The sequence below is a fragment of the Alligator mississippiensis genome, chromosome 4 (assembly GCF_030867095.1).
Source record: "Alligator mississippiensis isolate rAllMis1 chromosome 4, rAllMis1, whole genome shotgun sequence".
Taxonomy (NCBI): Eukaryota; Metazoa; Chordata; order Crocodylia; family Alligatoridae; genus Alligator; species Alligator mississippiensis.
The window spans coordinates 64,338,850-64,358,047 of record NC_081827.1 but is presented as its reverse complement, the minus strand read 5'-3'; the positions used below and the strand labels follow the sequence as shown (position 1 = coordinate 64,358,047).

The 19,198-nt window shown below is 41.8% G+C and overlaps 1 protein-coding gene across 7 annotated transcripts in view; it reads left to right on the top strand.

Annotated features, from left to right (window-relative positions):
* The window catches only part of TAFA2 (TAFA chemokine like family member 2), a 373,730-nt gene that overhangs the window by 312,863 nt on the left and 41,669 nt on the right, over nt 1-19,198 (top strand). For 5 of the 7 annotated variants that reach the window (XM_059726049.1, XM_059726048.1, XM_059726051.1 and 2 more), the window contains exons 3-5: nt 14,030-14,182; nt 15,155-15,279; nt 15,447-15,485. In XM_059726049.1, the coding sequence (XP_059582032.1) occupies nt 14,030-14,182; nt 15,155-15,279; nt 15,447-15,485 (317 nt within the window). The remainder of the gene's footprint in view (nt 1-14,029; nt 14,183-15,154; nt 15,280-15,446; nt 15,486-19,198) is intronic. The other 2 variants (XM_059726054.1, XM_059726053.1) reach the window with 1 other exon arrangement.

The following is a 19,198-nucleotide window of genomic DNA, read 5'->3' as shown; positions in this document are numbered from 1 at the left end:
CCGAGCTGGCCATGTGCCTCAGCCAGCCGCCTGCCAGCCTGGGATATTCTAACTGGGCTCCACATGCTGCACATGAATAAACTTCAGAGCAATGTACTCTGGAGTTTTTTGCTTCTGGGTGCACATTCAAATGGCATATCTGGGAGCAAAAAACTTTGGAGTAATAAGCTCCAGAGTTTATTCACCCGCATTAATCACACGTGTAGACATACCTAGCACCTAGCATAATGGGAGCCAGACTTGACTGGATCTTAAGATGTCTCTGTAATACAAATAAGTGATAATAATAATGTAGAATGAAGTTCAGTAGGTCACCTGTTCTCATTTGTAATATTTGTGATTTGCATATTACATCTTCACAATGACATTTGCTAATCCAGTGTTAATGATGGACATAAAAAATCACAAAATGTATGTTTTTGCCACAAAATGCATGTATGCAAATCCTAATGATATCAATTTCATCTGACATTTGTGAAGAAATAACTTTTCTAAGATAAATAACTGACTTACATGTGTAAGCAGGATTGTGTAGAAAGTATACATACCTTTAAAGATTACTATTAAATAAATTGTTCCCTAACCTTAGTTGCATGTACATATTTTACTGTAAAGGCAAATTAATTGTCATTTCGGTTACAATTATTTCTGCTTTCCATATAGCACTTTAATGTTACACAGTATTGTAATGTGTTTCAGAATTATTATATGTAATTACTAGAGAAAGATTTCATGCTATGTATACACACATACTGCAAGACCTGATTATGCAATACTCACTTACCTGGGTTATCTCTCTTGTCTTCAATAAGGTACTCACATTAGTAAAATTTGCAGGATTAAGTCCTTATGCTAGACTTTTGAATCATGATTGTCTGAAGAATTCCACTAATGACATTCAGTTTCCCAAACATCTTCAGAAAAGCAAGGCATATGCTTTGAAGTCTATGCTATGAGAAGAGACAATCCCAAATATGAATCTCATAAAATATTATCTCAGTTTGGAATGGTTCAATGGTTTAATAAGGTTAATTTGTATTAGGTTGAGGGAAATCCTTTATCTACTGCATAGAAGCTTTCACTTCACATGAATGTGACAGATATTGTACTTACTGCACTGAAACTTAATTATTTGATAGCACAAGGCACTGAAATCCCTCCATTTCATTGCAAGGAATATTCACAGTAAATTCTAGATGGTAAACAGAAACTAGAGGATAGTTGTCCTAGATTTTTATTGTGCTTAAGTGCTGTATTAATATTTTCTGAAGAGTTTTATGTTTGTTTACCTTCTCCCCAAAATTAGAAAAACTTCACTAAAGAGTCTGCAACACTAACAAGGGCATTTAATTAATTTTTAGCCCTAATCCAGTCTTCACATATTACAATGGCCTCTTAAATGCCTTTCTATTCCATTCATAAATTTAAATGACCGTTTCATTTAATTAGATTACTTTGGCATAAAAGTCTTAAAAATACCCCATTTTCTCTCTCTAATGACCACAAAGTGAGAAATTAGCTGCCTTTGAAAAGTTTTTGTTTCAGCACAATTTTTTTTCCTCAAAGCATTTTACAACAAACTAAATCCACTAACTAGCTTGCATTTTAGATGACTATTGGTGCATGTAGGTGATGCTTTATTTCTGCTTAGAAGGTGTAATATGGAGTCTCTAGAGAGCCAGTCAAGCTGTGTAAAACTATTAAAGAGAAGAGTGAAGAGACAAACAAAATTTCAGAATCAATGAGACAAATCAGAATACAAATAAGGTCTTAAATCTGATGGAAAGAAAAATAAGCAGGAACACATTCACAACCTGTCACTAAATTTACTTTCCTTTATAGATTCAGTGTCAGATTTTCAATGTGTCTCATGTCAAGACCAGTAAAAGAATTTGTGTTAGCCTGTGACACTATGAAATGCATAATTACCTATTATAATAAAATTAACATTTTTTTTTCAGAAAGGGTATCTAATAGAATAAATACACAATATACTTAGTACTGTGGTATGATATATACTGTTGTATATAGTACTATATATAAGAAATATTATGTCCAGAAAAACAAAATGATTCTTTGAACCAGTATTAACCCATTTAATTGTTTGCAAAGGGATTTAAAGTAATTTTCACTCTGACTACTTTACACTAATAAGCCTACAAATATCTGCTCAAAAAAGGTAATTGGATACTGGTATAACTCACTAAATTTTCATAATGCTGTCTGTTGATTAATGTAAACAACATCTTTCTCCATTGATTAAAAAATATGTTAAAACTTGTAGAAATAAATAAATGCATACTGAAGTGCAGTATTTCAAAAGGTGAAATCTCTTGAACTTCTGATTTGATGGATCAAATGCCAGTGTGCCACAATATGATTGACTTGGTTTGGATCAGTCACATGGTGTTAATTTCTTTGTAACACAGATGATATGATAGAACATAATCCAACCTGACAGACAGTATTGTGCTAAAATAGAAATTTAAAGAAACTGATCAAAATGTTTAAAAACTGTTCAGCTGGCTTTGCATTAGTGAAAAATCTATCCTTTCTCGAATGTAATATTGTAAACAGTAGCTTCTGTTTGTCCACTTTAGAGCCAGATTGTGAGATGCCCATAAGCAGCTGTGCATGGGCAGAGAGACAATGAAGTCATTATACAGAGACTGTTTACAATAGTTGTCGTTGCACTCTTGGGGCGCATCCAGACAAGCAAGTACATGTGATATGCAGTGCTGCAGACCCATCTGTGGTGCAGTACACCACACATGCTGCACATGCAGGTGTTCCCTGCATGGCTTATTTGCAGCGCAGAGTTCTTTTTTGACATTGGAAGATCCCACTGTCAAAAAAACCTACACCTAATAAAAGTGGGGTGATGCAGTGGTGGCAGTATGTGCTGCCTGAAATTGGAACCTGACTAGCCTGAGCCATTCGCTAGCTGCTGGCCAGGCTCCCTGCTGCTGGATCGCCACAGATACTGGCCCCAGCCTTCCCTACCCAACCTGGGGCAATGTGCCATGCACAAAAGCATACATGCACATATTGTACCACTGATGTTTGTCCCTGTGGAAATGCATGTTCCTACTCATGCGAGTGCACCCTAGTGACAGACATTCAGAACGCTGGAGCCTGAATTGATTCAACCTTTGCAGGTTAGTCTAACCTGGCTAGGCTGAACCAGTGTGTAACAGGACAAACATTCTCTCTGGGCTGAGGAAATGCAGGCACATGCCTACAGGTTCTCAGCCCAGGTGCTGGGGGGCGCTAGAGTGTGTCCATGGCTGCAGGGAAGCTGTGTTGGGTGGGGCATGGCCGGACCAGGCTGAACTGGCTAGGGCAGGGTTTAATTCCCCCCTCTCTATCACATTGGCAGGGACCCAAGCCGGGTCTGCTGGGTGCTCCCCCGTCTCTGCTGCAGAAGTGCAGCACCATGGCTCTTGAGGGAGAGGGGGGCATGGAGGAGAGTTAGTCTCCCCTCTACCCCCACTGGCTGTTGGGTCTGCCCACTGTCACCACCACGCTCGCTCCCCTGCTGTCTCGTCTGCCTCTGTACTTGTCCCCTCCCACCAAAGGGTCCCTGCCTGGCTGTGCCTCCGCCCCACTGCTGCAGTGGGAGGGGGAAAGGCCCTTGTTGGGGACAGCAGCCCCTGTCATAATGTTGGGGAGTGTAAGCCCCTTCCTGGCAGGATGGAGCATATTGTGCTGGACACTGCCCCAAGCACAGACAAAATGTACCTGGCGGAATACAGCATCCGACAGAATACACCACATCCTGCTGGGAAGGGGCTGGCCCTGACCACAGACTGAGCTTTCCCGCTGCTCAGTCTGCAGCCACCACTTGGTCTGTGCTCGGGGCCAGCCCCCTCCCAGCAGGAGGGTGCTTATTCCGCCGGATACTGCCCTGAACGCAGACCGAGCGACGGCTGCAACAGGGCCAGGCAGACCCAGCTGTGGTGCTCCCGGGGGCAGAGTGGGGAACCCTGCTCCCTGGCCCCCCCAGTGGCCCTGCAGGTAGCATCTGGCCCCTCCCCCACCCCTGCCCAGCCACTAGAGCAGTGAGGGGGGAGCTACTGTGACTGAGACAGCAGCCCCAGTCCCTGGAGCCTCTTCCCAGTGGGGGTTGCACTGCAGAGTCGACAGAGCCACTGCAGAGCTCAGCGGCACTGGGCAGGGCTCTGCCCTCTGGAAGCCAGTGCTGCCATGTGCACCCTCCCCTCCCCCCCTCCACCCCAATTCTGCCAGCCTGCAGCAAAGCACCCTGCTGGGAAGGGGCTTACACTGGCCAAAATTATGACAGGGGCTGCTGCCCCCAACAAAGGCCCTGCCCCCTCCTGCTACAGTGGCAGGGCTGGGGCATGGCCAGACAGGGCCCCTTGGGGAGTGGGGGGGCAGGGTTATTTCTCCTCCCTCTGGCATCTAGTGGAGGGAGCAGCAGGGGGCCTATTTCATGGCAGGGAGTGAGCACAGCGATGAGGGTGGGCAGACCCGGCTGCCAGTGGGGGTAGAGGGAGTCTGCTGGGCTCTTCCCCCTCACTGCTGCAGCAGTGGGGCACCATGGCCCCTGAGGCAGAGGAGGACCATGGTGCCCCACTGCTGCAGCAGTGAGGGGGAAGAGCCCAGCAGACTCAGCTCGGGTCCCTGCCAGTGAGATAGAGGGGGGGATTAACCCCCACCCTGACCAGACTCCTGCCCCTGCCTGTTCCTGCTCAGGCTGGGAAGCAGAGGGGCAGGGCCAGCCCTGCTGGGTTGGAGCAGAGTGCCCAGCCCAGAGAGCATGCTGGGATGCTGGGGGAGTCTGATTTAACTTAAACCAGGAAGGGGTCTGGGACAGGCATTGCATAAAACTGGTTTGAGCCAAATCAGTTAAGTCTGATACTACATTCAATCAAGTTTGTCTCAAACCAGTTTCAGCCATTTTCAAACTGGTTTATGTGCACTGAATATCTGTTCTGTTACAGGTTTAAACCAGTTTCTGATCATTTCAACCAGTTTATGTGTAACGTCTGTCCCTAGCCTTGGACGTATTAGAATTTGCCTGTTCCTGCTCCTGATCTTCCTACAGAGAAATACCTGAAGGACAGACAGGGAGTCTTGCTTCCTCCTCTTGCACCCATTGCTTCACATGCTTATTTTGCATGCTTCTTTATCATCTAAAGTGCCTCTAACTTTGGATGCCCAGCCACTGGGACTGTAGATGTCCATCTCCGAGACCCTGCAGTCAAACTGCATAGGCCTTGTGTGAATTCATGTATTTATTTTTAGATATCTATCCTGTGCTATACAAAAGGCTCATTGTAGCTAAGACTTAGGTCTGGTTTACAGTTTACCTCTCTAAGGATATGTGATAGTTGAAGCATATAGCACACAAGCTTTGTAAAAGGCTTTATAAAGCAATTGCTCTTTTATTTAAACAGCAAAAGAAAAATGGAAATCTAAATAGAATAATAAAACATTGACCTGCTATTCCTATCTCAGTTTTCTTAGCTCTCTGGAGCGTTCTTTGGAATTTGGTTCAGGGTCTTTCAAGAGGTCAGAGTCCTTCCTCTGTCCCTGAACTGCACATGGAAGAGGGTTCTGGAGTCTCTCTCTCCCTCTCTTCTCTGGAACAGCCAGTAAGAGACACTTTTAAAGTTTGAAAATTCTGTTCTCCTTTATCGGCTGACTGCCCTATCTTCCTCCTCATCAGATCAGGATCCCCACACAGATGACCCTTTCCTAAGTTACCAGCTTACCTTGAAAGAATGGTCCTTCTGGGTGGTAGATAACTGTTTGTCCAAGGGTGCTTCTATGATTAGAGGATCATCCCATTTTTATGGCTCTCCACTGTTAGCCCCTGACATGATTGATGTGCTCCACCTAGGGAGGAAAAACTGCCAACATACCTGTAGGCTGGAGGGTGAACTTCTCAGCTCCACTGAGGCAGAAAGAGATATTGGAGTCACTGTTGACTCCAGGATGAACATGAGTCATCAACGTGATGAAGTAGTTGGCAGAGCCAATCGCACCTTGTTGTGCAGCCTCAGGTGCTTCACAAACAGGTCCAGGGAGGTGATTCTCCCTCTCTGCACAGCACTGGTCAGGCCACAGCTGGAGTATTGTGTCCAGTTCTCGATACTGCAGTTCAGGTAGGATGCAGACAACCTGGAGAGGGTCCAAAGAAGAGCCACTCGTCTGATTGGAGGCCTGCAGGGAAGGCCTTACGAGGAAAGGCTAAGGGACCTTAACCTTTTCAGTCTCTCCAAGAGAAGGTTGAGAGGGGACCTTGAGACTGGGCATTGGAAAAAAGTTCTTCATGGTTAGGGTTGCCAGGATCTGGAATGGGCTTCCAAGGGAGGTGGTGCTCGCCCCATCCTTGGGGGTCTTCAAGAGGAGACTGGACAGGCACTTTGCTGGGATCACATGATCCCAGGTTTGGTGACCCTTTTCTTGCCTGCCAGGGGCAGGAGGTTGGACTAGATGGCCCAGTGAGGTCCCTTCCAACCCTGGAATCTATGAATATCAGTCCAACATGGATATAAAAACACAGCAGACAAATTCCACATTTAAAATATCAAAGATATATATATATAGGGAATTCATACTCTGGAATTCATCCATTGTACATAGGAAGATACCCTAAGTAATTAAAGGGGCCAAAGCTTAAAATTCATGATCTAGGCTTATAAGGAGTGGCTGCTCAATCAAAGGAAGGTTGTATTACAGTGGTTACAGGTTCCTATATAGTGGAATATACAAGGAAGAGACAGAAGGTTCGAACTGCCTGTGAAAAAACCCAGTCCCGTAGAACCATGAGAAAGCCTCCTCAAATTTTGTATTCATTTATTTTTCCATTTTAGGTATCTTTGTATGGATATAGTAACCCTGGTGTTTATGTGACAGACAGGGAAGCGAGAGAGTCTGTGTTCCTGGTACATACCATATTTACTTGAATACAGGTTAAGGTTTTTCACCCTAATCAGCATTGAGAAAAAAGCACTCCATCTTATATTTGCATATAGGGAAACCTCATTAAATACAGTATCTATTATTAAACTGCTGCCAAAAGCAGCATGTGCTCAGTAATGAAAACCAAAAGAAATTAAATTAAATGCAGACAACATTGATCGTGATTATAAAACACATGGCCCATATTTGGTAAACATATTAATGGGAAACTTTTTTTCTATTACAAAACAACTAAAAGAAACTACATTAAAACAAAACTTGACAACCTCCTCCTACAACAATACCTTGCTCTAATTATATCCCTTTTCACCATTAATGTACTAACCTCTCCTAAAACTCCCCAACCCAGGAAGGAGTAATAATTTTCACTCTGTCTCTTTGCCCTTTTGGAAGAAACACTGCCATGCTTCTTTCCTCATCTCTTCTCTGCCTTCTCCTTTCCCATCTTGGCTGCCTCTTGATCCATATGATATTTCCATACACATATTGCCAACTCCTAACTCTCTTTTCTGGTGAAAGCCAGCCAGTCCCTTGAACAACAGTGCCTCACCTTCCATATTGCTACTGTCACACAAAGTAGTATGGTTCTCAGTCTCTGTGGATGTTTATACACATGGTCCAGGAGTGGGGGTGGGTGCTTTAATTAGAGTGGCTCCATGAGCTGCTCTAATTAAAACGCCCAGAGCTTCATGTGTATCAGTGTCCCTGCACTGAAACATGGCAGTTGGGGTGCTTTAACTAAAGCTCTTGAACCAAGCTTTAGTTAAAGTGCTCCTGCCACCATTTTTCAGCATGGGAATGCTGGTCATATTGGAATCTGCTGGAGTATGGTAATTACGTGATTAATTGAGTCTGCTCCAATTCGCTCTAATTACTGCGTGTTGAAGCAGCCTTGCAGTCCTTTGGGTATTAAACCATACAACACCATTTCATACATTAAGTCACAGTTCTTATCAATTGTCCTCAAAAAATGACACATTCCATCCCAGGACGATCTTTCCTTCTGTTTTAGCTACTGTGTATACATTTTTTTTCAAACTGCACCACCACCCATTGCAGTCTCCCTTCTACAATCACTTGCACTTGCCGCACTTCCACTTCCTTACATTTGAGCAAAATTGTGATGCTAGCTACTTGGTTTGCATCCAACCCTGCTCATCACAATGGTCCCCATCCCCATCTCTTTTCAAAATGCTTGTAATCCCTCTTCCATGGGATTCCACACTCCTGAAAACATATTATGCCTACCTTTACCCCACTCAATATTGGCATAATCTTATCCCACCTCTTTCTTGATAACACACCTCTGACATTTATAGATGCAAAACATAAAGTCATGCGTATCCATTTAAATTTCATATCTACCACCTTTCAAGTCTTCTATGTTGCCACTTGACACCATTGGCTCTAATCCTCCCCGTCTTTGCATCCTTATAGTCTTTGCCAGTTATTTTATTGCTTTAACATTTAAGAAAGGTCCCCCTTTCCCCTCTCCCTCACTTTTAAGCTTCTCCCCTCCACTTTCCCCTCTCCATTTGACCTAGGCCAAATTAGCTCCAAAGAGCTTTTCATCAATCTGTCTCTCTCCCACCCTCTCTCTTTGTCTGCCTTCTTTTTTCTAAACTTCATAGAATGTGATTTCTTTCTTTTCCCAATTGACTCTTCCTCTTTCTCCTGCTCTATCCTTACTCTACCTTATTCTTCCTGTATTGTTCTCTCCTCTTTCCCTTCTCTCTCAGCTGTCTCGGAGTCACTTGTTCCACTTATCCTTGTCTTCCCTCTTCTGTTGCCAGCTGCACCACTTTGCCTACTGAATTTAAATCTCTTCCTTCCTGGCTCATCCTTCTTGTGGTAGCTCCTCCAGTGCATACATTCTGAATTAACATCTTCTTCTTCCCACTTATCCTTTCCTGTCTCTGCTGCTCCTCTATATATCTAGCTTTATTTGAGAAGGACCATAGGCATCAGTGCTGTAAGACTCCCTCTTTCCTGCAGGTAACACACTCCAGTATTTTTTAGCACTACACTGCCCTGTGCCCTTTCCCTTCGTATCTGTAGCGTATAGTATACCAGCAATATGTGGCCAGTAGGGCTGTGCAAAACAGCACCATCCCATTTTGACTTCCGTTTCAACAGGACAGTGCTGTTTTGAGTTTCATTTTGTTTTGAAACCACAGTTCTGTTTCCTTTCATTGAAACTGTTTCGCTGTTTCAACACTGTTTCGACGATTCACCCATAAGCTATAATGGGGAAGCATGAAACTGCCTATAACTTTGTCATTTCTTGCCTGATTCAGATCAAACTTGCAGGGATGGAAGTTTTATCTGAAGGTAGTCCCTTCTGAGGCCATGAAGCTTGCCAGGTTTCAAGGAGATAGGTAGAGGGGTTTCTGGGAAACTGCACCTCATGCTGCTGACAAGCAAAACTTGTGACATGGGTTGGTGACACTGCGTGTGTGTTAGGGCATGCCCTCACTGGTGCTGGGGCCTCTACATGACATGGTAGTGTGCCCCAAATGAGGCCTTCTCCACCCCTACAGTCTCAGTCTGGTCCACTACTTTAAATAACAACAGGTAAAAAAAATAACTTAGTGAGCACTAGCACAATAGCACCAGCAGCATCTGAGGCAGCCGAACTGTGACACAGCCTTTCTTTCCTCTCCTGCAGAAGCTTTTTTTCCAGCAGTGCCAGAGAACTCTCCCTGCCAGCCCCAGCCCTGGGGCTTAGATGTTCCCAGGGCCCTGCGTCCTTCCAGTCAGGTGCTAGGGGTTTTGGTCTAAGGACATGGAACTGGCTGACAAGGTCCTTTCCTTTAGGTAAACCTAATCTGGTATGTTTTAGCAGACCAGCAGAAATATATCTTAGTAAGCTTTTGGGTTGAAAAACCCTTTGTCAGGCTGAGGAAGCACATGCAGTTGGTGTGTGTGTGTGCTGTTCCTGAATGGAGGGAATAGTAAAGAATGCAGAGGCTGGCATGCAATACAGGCAAGAAAGCCAGTCAGTAAAAATGGAAATAGAGGCATCTGGGGGTGAGAGGATTGATTTAAATAACCAGGAGAAAACCCCAATTTAAATCATTGATTTAAATCAAGTTACCCACTGATACTTCTTCACATATTTCTTAAACAATGGCACAAATCTGATCACTAAAACATGTTAATTTACAACTCAATACAGCATTTTACAACATCTGTCCTGACGATTTTTAAAAAACAAACAAACAAAAAAACCCCAATTCAAATGTAAAACATTCAATTTAAATAAAAAAATCAATTTTTTTGATTAAAAAAAAAAAAAGATTTTGGTCCACCCTGTCATTACCACCTGAGCTCTCCAAAGTCCTGTCCATATACCATATTTATCATGTATCTTCGCAACATGCATAACTTTTTGTACATAATTCTCCAACAATTTCTCTATCTCCCCCATCTCAAGCATGTCGTTGTACATTCTAATAATATAGTCCTTTCTCTTGTCTTTTCCCCTGCAATAAAACATCCCTTTCAGTTCTTCTCTCTCACCTACTGCCACATTTGTCTTCCAGAAATCCTCATAACCTTCTTGGCTCCAATATGAAATTTCCCAAGACTTCCAGTTAGGAAAGGTGACCAGGCTATTCAGATGTTCCACTTTAATATCCAAAATTTCAAACAATATTTTTTTCTATAATTTTATGTCTATTCATTGTCTAATCTCTCTGTTTTCCTTCCCCTGTTACTACTGATCTTATTCTCAGGTGTAGATAACCTGCCACTCCATCTCTTGCTTCTTCCCATCTTCTTTCTCTTTGCAGATCTGGTTTATTCTTCCCACTAATCTTCCTCTTCCCTTTAATCATGGTTTCATCCCTCATTTCTCCCTCTTGAGTGCCTCTCCTTCTCTTTTCCTGTTCTTTCTGCTGACTGGACTGTTCCCTCATTTTCTTCATTAAAGCCTCTTCCAACACTGCTGGTCCCTCCACACATTTCTTTCCTACCTTCTTTCGTCCCTTTTTCCCCACCTTTGTCCATCTTCCATCAGACTCTGATCAGACTCTGGATATTTGCTTCTGCTTTGCAATTTCTTTCTCATGTCTTGACCTGCTTTCCCTTCCATAACTGTCACTCTCTTCTCCAATACCACCACTGAAGCTGTTCCAGGCTCTCAGGACTCCTCCTTCTTCATTCCAGTGCTCTGTCACTATGCCCCCAGAACTCCTGGCATCAATCCAGACAGTAAACTGGGCCTCTGCCTAGCCACTACACTTGATCTTAGCCAAGGGGTAGTTGAGAAGTTATGCTGCTGATGGCAACCTACCACAAGAACAGGATAGTGCAGCCTATCTGAATAAGATATGTGGTAATGCTTATTGTGCATAGTTCCCCTCAGCATCAACTTTTTTTTCAAGCCATAGTCAGCCACACATTTCATACATTTTGACTTCCTTTTCACTCCCACAGCTGATCTGCGCCTTTCTTTCCTATTTCCAATGATTCTTGTTTTATCACCAGCTTTAAATATCTGGCAAATATCAATGAAATGAGCTCCCAAACAATTCTTTCAGAATCCCTCTGTTGCCCCCCTCTCTCAGCCTGTTACATATGATTAGCAGGGCCCAGCCCTCCATGAGGTGGAGCCATACCAGGTTGCCCTGTGCCTTATCTGCATATATATTTTTGGAGGATCCCAGGACTTGCGACAAGAGCGCTTGTTTCCAGTCATGATTGGGGGGTTATATAGCACATGGACAAACATTTTGGGGGGCAGCGGGGGTGTATCTAGAGTATGCACACACACACAGATTGAGCAGTGCTGAGCTGTGGGGTTACTATAGCTTGAAATGCTGTTGACTCTGGTGGGGCCCAGCCTAATGTAGTATATGGTAAATCATGAGTCTTTTGGCTTTGGACTAATATCATGCATAGATTGTGCTATATATAAAAAGGTTCAAAAGTTTGGCTTAAAAGTGTGTTTAAAGAGTACCTGCACTTAAACTTGCAGCAATTTCATAAAAGGTAAACTGCAGCAATTCTGGATGGACTAAGTCTATGGGTACCCATAGTAATTTGCCTATATGCAGATTATTATAGGTGTTTATTTCAAGGTCAGTGTTCTCAGATTTGCCTCTCACTTCTCTGTGCTCAGGGAAAGCAGGGTCTGAGAAAGGATAGGTGGAAAGGACTGAAGAGGAAAGAAGTTGGGGGGTGTTCAGAGGGCAAGGGGTTACCCGATCCCTCAGATTTATTTTCCCTGCTGTTGCAGTGGGAGGGGGACAAATTCAAAGCAATCCTCCAATAATTAGACTCTATACCTAGAGTCTATAATTAGATTCTATCAATAGTACATATGGATTCCAAAAGAGCGTATGTACATATGGTGTGTAGGTTGTCGCCGTGTTGGTCTAAGGACATAGGCAGACAAGGTTCCTTGGGTGAATCTGATATCTTTTATTAGACCAACCAAAATAGTTGGAAAATAATTATTAACCAAACTTTCGGGTTCAAAAACCCTTCGTCAGGCTAAGAAAGTTTCAGCAGTTGGTGTGTGCTCTTCCTGGATGGAATGAAAAGTAAAGAAGCCAGTGGCTGGGCTGGTATGCATACAAGACAGGTAGTCAGTGAAAAGGTAGGTTGAGGAGTCAATGGGTGAGACACAGGCTGGGGAGGGGGGGGAAGAGAGAGAAGGGGGATGAAAGTGGAGAGATACCTGGAGAGTCAGTTGTCAGGCAGGTTATAATGTGTCATAAATCCAATGTCTATATTTAGTCCATGATTTTTAGTATCCAGGAGGTTGATGAAGTGGAGTTCATAGGCTTGTCTCTGGGAAGTGTTTTGTAAGTTTCCTATGAGGATCAGGACTGAGAGATTGGAGAGAGAGTGGTTTTCTTGTAAGAAATGTGCCCCCACAGGTAATTGGGTATTTCTGTCTTTGATAGATTTCCGGTGTGCATTCATTCTGGTGTGCAGTTGTTGTTTGGTGTCTCCTACGTATTTTCCATCAGGGCGTTTGGTGCATCGGATGAGATATATCACATTTCTGGAGGTGCAGCTGTAAGATCCAGGAATGCTGATGGCTCTGTTGTGGGGTGTAGTAATAGTGGGGGGTGGTGGAGATGTGTTGCAACTGCGCACCAGAATGAATGCACACCAGAAATCTATCAAAGACAGAAATACCCAATTACCGGTGGGGGCACATTTCTCACAAGAAAACCACTCTCTCTCCAATCTCTCAGTCCTGATCCTCAAAGGAAACTTACAAAACACTTCCCAGAGACACGCCTATGAACTCCACTTCATCAACTTCCTGGATACTAAAAATCATGGACTAAATAGGATTTATGACACATTATAACCTGCCTGACATCTGACTCCCCAGGTATCTCTCCACTTTCATCCCCCCCCCCCCAGCCTGTCTCTCACCCATTGACTCCTCAACCTACCTTTTCACTGACTACCTGTCTTGTATGCATACCAGCCCAGCCACTGGCTTCTTTACTTTTCATTCCATCCAGGAAGAGCACACACCAACTGCTGAAACTTCCTTGGCATGACAAAGGGTTTTTGAACCTGAAAGCTTGCTTAATGATTATTTTCCAACTATTTGGGTTGGTCTAATAAAAGATATCAGATTCACCCAAGGAACCTTGTCTACCTATGTACATATGGGTATTTTATGTACATAAGGTATATGTAGTATAGTTCATATGGGTATTTTAATGCTGGAAAACTTTTATTTCAGGATCTCACACTAAGAAAATAGGTTTTATTAACCTTTATAAAGAGACAAAAGTATGTAATAAATTTGAGAGATGAATACATTTTTATTATACCTTGATAATGTCTTTGCTTGCTTCAGTGAAATACTACAGTATACATTCTTCTTTAATTGTTCTTACCTCACCAAGAGTTTTCTGCATGAGTTACTTATACTACATTTAGAAAAGAATTCAACTTTGCTTTAGAGTGCTAGCATCATTGTAATTCTAGTTTCATGCATGGCAGATTACTTTATAGAGCTAAATTTAATGTATTTCTAATTAAAAAAAACTTGTTACTTAGGAATGTTATCACCATCATCATCTTCTTCTTGTTTGCACAGCTCACCATGTTAAAACTGGAACCTGTGAGGTGGTGGCACTCCACAGATGTTGTAATAAGAACAAGATAGAAGAAAGGTCACAGACAGTCAAGTGCTCCTGCTTTCCAGGGCAGGTAGCAGGTACCACTCGAGCAGCTCCTTCTTGTGTTGATGGTGCGACTTCTTCTAGTCCTTCATTTTGTTGCATTTTTCTAGTGGGTTTTGTAATACTTAGTGTGAACACTGAGACTTTCCCTTAAGCCAGCATTCTTTAAAAAGGGTGTGAAGGATTTTGAGTTATGAAAGGTATACCCAAGATGAATGGGAGACGAAGATATGAAAAATTAATTATTTACTGTTACTCTATGGAAACACTAAATCAAATTAGTAGAAGCCTGTGAAAGAGACCTCCTGAGAAACAAACCTTGATCTAACTAAGAGTGCCCTTAGTATCATATCAGCTTCATTTAATTAAAAGTGTTTGTGCTAATGCTACATCAGCATATCAGTTTTGCATACCACTGTCTCACATGTTATTCATATATTATTTTGCAACAAAGAAAACAACAATCTGAACTATATGTATATATTTTTGGCTCATTATCGGTCTTAGCCAATTCCATCTATTATAGAATATTAATGTTGTACTTAAATCTCACATGAGATAGTATTTGGGAAAATATTGGGTTATTTTGCACATCTCTTTCTCTGACAGAGGATCAGAGTTGTATCACCCTTTACATGAGCTTCATACTGTTGTTGGAAGCTGTAAATATGTTAACTTTGGGGAATAAATTTAATCAGCATGTACAAACAAAATATACTAACTTAAGCCAAGGAAATCTACTGCAAAACTTAGAAACCTAGCTGGCTAAGAAAATACAGTGATGGCAAAGGAATGCTGTGAAATTAGTTCTTGAAGTGAGATACATTTAAATAAATATAAATTCATTACACATAACCTTTCATAAATAGACTTATTTTATTTAGAAAGATTCTGACTCACATGCAAATTAAAATGTAGATATCAGCCAGTAAATTTCTCCTAAGATTTTGAGGGAGACTAAAATAAATGCTGTATATTAATGATAAATTAATGCAGCCATTTTGTGAATATATAAATGTTTATGTTTTCCCCTCCTGTAGCTTCGATAGTGGAACAGAAATGGTGGTGCCACATGCAGCCCTGTCTTGAAGGGGAAGAATGTAAAGTTCTTCCAGATCGGAAAGGATGGAGCTGTTCTTCTGGGAATAAAGTGAAAACAACTAGGGTAGGTACAGTACCAAGTTAACTTTTTACCACCAGGTAACATGCACATTCAGACTAACTTGGAAACACTGAAAAAGAAACAGGATGGAAGAATAGTGAGGTGGGTAGAGAGTTATATTGACATTGGACTTTCCTGGGCCTTCACGCTTATCACAGTCTCCTTTGCAGATGATTGATCCTGGTATTCATTATTCCTGTCATCCTCAGGTGAGCAATAAAGAGAATACAATCAACCCCTTTCTCGTCAAATAATAATGACAATTTATATAACATTTGATAGGTGTTTCCCTCCATGACTGGTTGCAAAAATCCTTCACATCCTGCTAAGCCCATGTTAATGTTCCAGATTCACAAGACATTGGTTTACAAGGTATAAAATAAATGCATTTTTATTAGTTACATAGAATTACCAAGTTTCTACACAGAAACTGATGAATATGGTAAGTATTTACTGTCATTACAGAACAATCTTCTGGTGCTTTATGTCTTATAAGATTGAGAATTACTAAAAAAATTGATTAGTGTTGCAGTAAGTTCCTTTTTGCATTTGACACTTTTTATATTGTTAGTTCAAAATTGCATTAGAAGAAATCTATCTAACATCACGTGCAATTTACAGAAAACAAAGTAAATTTGGGGAATCTGAACCTTTTTATTTGCTAACAAAAGTAGAAGGATAACAAATTTTCTTAGATAACTTAAGCCATAAGTAGCTAGACTTCTCAAAACCTCAACTTCAAACACCAGTAAGGTCAACTCAACCTTGTGAGACAAGCAGACATGCCCATGCGAGTAGCAAAGAGACTGCTCCTGTACTTTAAGTTATTTAATAATATTTTGCAGGACTAAGTCATAATTGGTCACCATATAAATTAGTGTGCGTGTTTGTGTGTGTTTATTTTAGATGGGGCCTCTATGCCATGTGTAGACACTAAAGATTTTATAGCATTGGACAAAAACATTTCTCTTATCTATGTTGCAATGTATGGTGCACTGACTGTCTACACCCCTTCTATTCTTTATGTATGAGTTTTAAACCATTTTGACATTTGGGGGGTGAAAGCTACTTTTTAGGTAAGATAAGTTGTTCTTCCTTTTAAAATATCACCTCAAATTATTAGTTTTAGCACTAATCTCTGGTTGAACAACACCCTCACCTAATCTTCGTGCATCCATATGCATCTATATGCAGGCATATGTATATTTATGTATATAAAGGATATGTGTAGATAGCATATCCAAATAGAATAAGATGATTCAACAACAGTTGAACCAATAGTTGAACAGATATGGAAAAGAAATTGGAGAAAAAAATGTCTTTAGGTTACATCTCTCTCTCATGTTCATCTAGTGTTCATCTTTCTCACCATTCCTACTTTCTGTTGTTGAGCCCCAGCTCAAGTCTGGGATCATGCCCGGTATGCAAAGGCCAATAAAGATACCAGGGGTGAAAGTACAAAGAAAGTTTATTGCTAGCAATAAAAGGTGCGAGCGGAATAATTTCACGTAACAAGCACACCAGATTACTATTTCTAAGCATCTTTTATACAGGAGTTTTTTTGAGCCTTCATAAGCATCCTTGTTTGCTGATTGGTTATAAAGGAGTGATGCAAGGAGTTCTTTACTGAGCATGTCTCTATACCTGTGTTTTAGCCATGTATCTCATTTACATACATGCATGTTTCATTAGCATACTTTTTCCCCACCTAGGGGTGTGATTTTTAGTATTTTAATGAGCCCTTTACCCCAGTACTTTGCTTCTTGCTTTTGTTTTCAAGCCCCCTTTATCTAGGACTGTCTCCTCCTTATCATTGCAGATGGGCATTCGTCACATAACATTCTCTTCTGCTTCGTCTCTGAGTAGTGGTTTCTAGGTCACTCCTTACATTCCCCCCTCTGAAGCATTTTTAATTATTATTATGATTGCTCCATTCAATTTGGATTAACACAAATCTAGTATCATCAGCTTTCTTTGTTTGTAAAATCATTTGATTCACCTTAGGCCTGAAGATAGATATACAAACAGGTAAACATTGGATACAGCAACAAACCGTAATCCCTATAACACAAAACAAGACAACCATACTAAATAACTGTCTCAGCCATCCAAAATTGGGAAGCCAGGAATTTAACCAGGAAAAGTCTAAGCCAGATGATTCTTTTAACATCTGTGCCAATTGTTGTAAGGCACCAATTTGGTCTTCAATTAGTACAGAATTATTGGTGAGGTTGAAACAACACATTCCTTTTAAAGTTTCACACCCAAGATTGTGTCGTAATAAGAGATAATCAATAGCGGCTCTATTCTCTAAGACAGCATCCCTTAATTGTTTTTGTTCAGCATTCAGGGCTGAAAGAGCTCAAGATGTAGCATTTAGTCCTTTTGCTAGAACACAGGCCACTGCATTAAGATTTCTGCTATTACTTACAGCGGGACCCGGAACCCCCACCATAGATGCAGCTAATGCTATGTATTCAGCCTTAGATAATAGTGCAGGGGAATCATTCTCATCACAATCGGCGGTGAGAATAGTGTATGCTCATTTAAACCTCCCACCGAGAGGGGTTTGTTCAGTGTGCATTAGGTCAGATTTCCTTGGAAGAGCTGCAGTTACCTGGGCAATGGTGCATGGTCCCCCAGTAGCATTTGCTGGAAGGTATGAATATATTATTCTCCCGCAGGCTAGAAACCATCCTCGAGGAAGGACGATATGTGTGTATACATAGGATATTTGACTGGTCTTATTACAGAGGATTTTTTTACCTTGGTTCAATTTAAAGCAATTATTAGTACAATTAACCATTAGGAAACATTCGGAAGCATTAGCTGTTGCCTGAACCCGTACGGGAAACATGTTTCTGCTTTTCTCTTTTACAATAGTCCCCCACTTATATATATCCTGATATGTACTTTCCTTATCTGCATCTTTCAGCATAGTATAATTTTGTAAAATTTTCAAAGGGGTTGGTACTGCGATTAAGCATGAGGTAAAAACCAAGTGAGCATTGATCCCTCTCGCTAAGCAGAAGTCCGTTGTATTTAAAATTTCCCAGGCCAGATAAATCCAGACATTTTCCTGAGGGTCAAATTTTTGTTGTAAAAGGTTTTCTCCTTCTATGAGAAGGAGTGGACAGGTCAGGGCGCCCCACAATAAAACCTGGAACAATTTCATGATAAGGCCTGTAAAACTTGATCAAAGATTGACAAATTATTTAAAGTTCATTTCTTTTGAATAGGAATTTTAAGTCTCTTATTGGCTCCACCTTCCACTGTTCTCTGCCTCCAGTCCTGGAGTCTGCAGGGGTTCCTTCTTTTTCTGGTCCAGCCATCGGCTTTAGGCGACTGGAATGTATCCAAGTCTTGATTCCTTCGAGCTTTGCTGCCATCGGGGTCGTCAAAAGCACCCTATATGGGCCCTTCCATCTGGCTCGAAGTGGTTCCTCGTTCCAGTCTTTCACAAGGGTGTACCTCCCAGGTAATAGTCGGTTTTCCGGGGCAGGAGACTGGTCCTGTGTCTGCAGCACGTCCCGTACCTGCTGATGGATGGAAGACAAAACAGAAACCAAGGACCATACGTATTCTCTAATCATTCCCTCTCCTAAAACATGTAACTGTTGTTCAGTACGTATGGGCAGACTCAGAGGGTAAGGCTTACCATACATATCTCAAACGGGCTTAATCCCAATTTAGAATGTGGTGCGACCCTTACTCGTAACAGGGCCAAGGGTAGGGCCTCTGGCCATTTGAGTCGAGCTTCTTGGCAAGTCTTTGCAAGGTGTCTTTTTAAGGTCTGATTCATACGTTCCACCTTTCCACTGGACTGGGGTCTCCAAGGGGTGTGTAAATGCCAGCTGACTCCCAGGAACTCAGAAACCTTCTGAGTAATTTGTGCAATGAAATGTGGGCCATTGTCTGACCC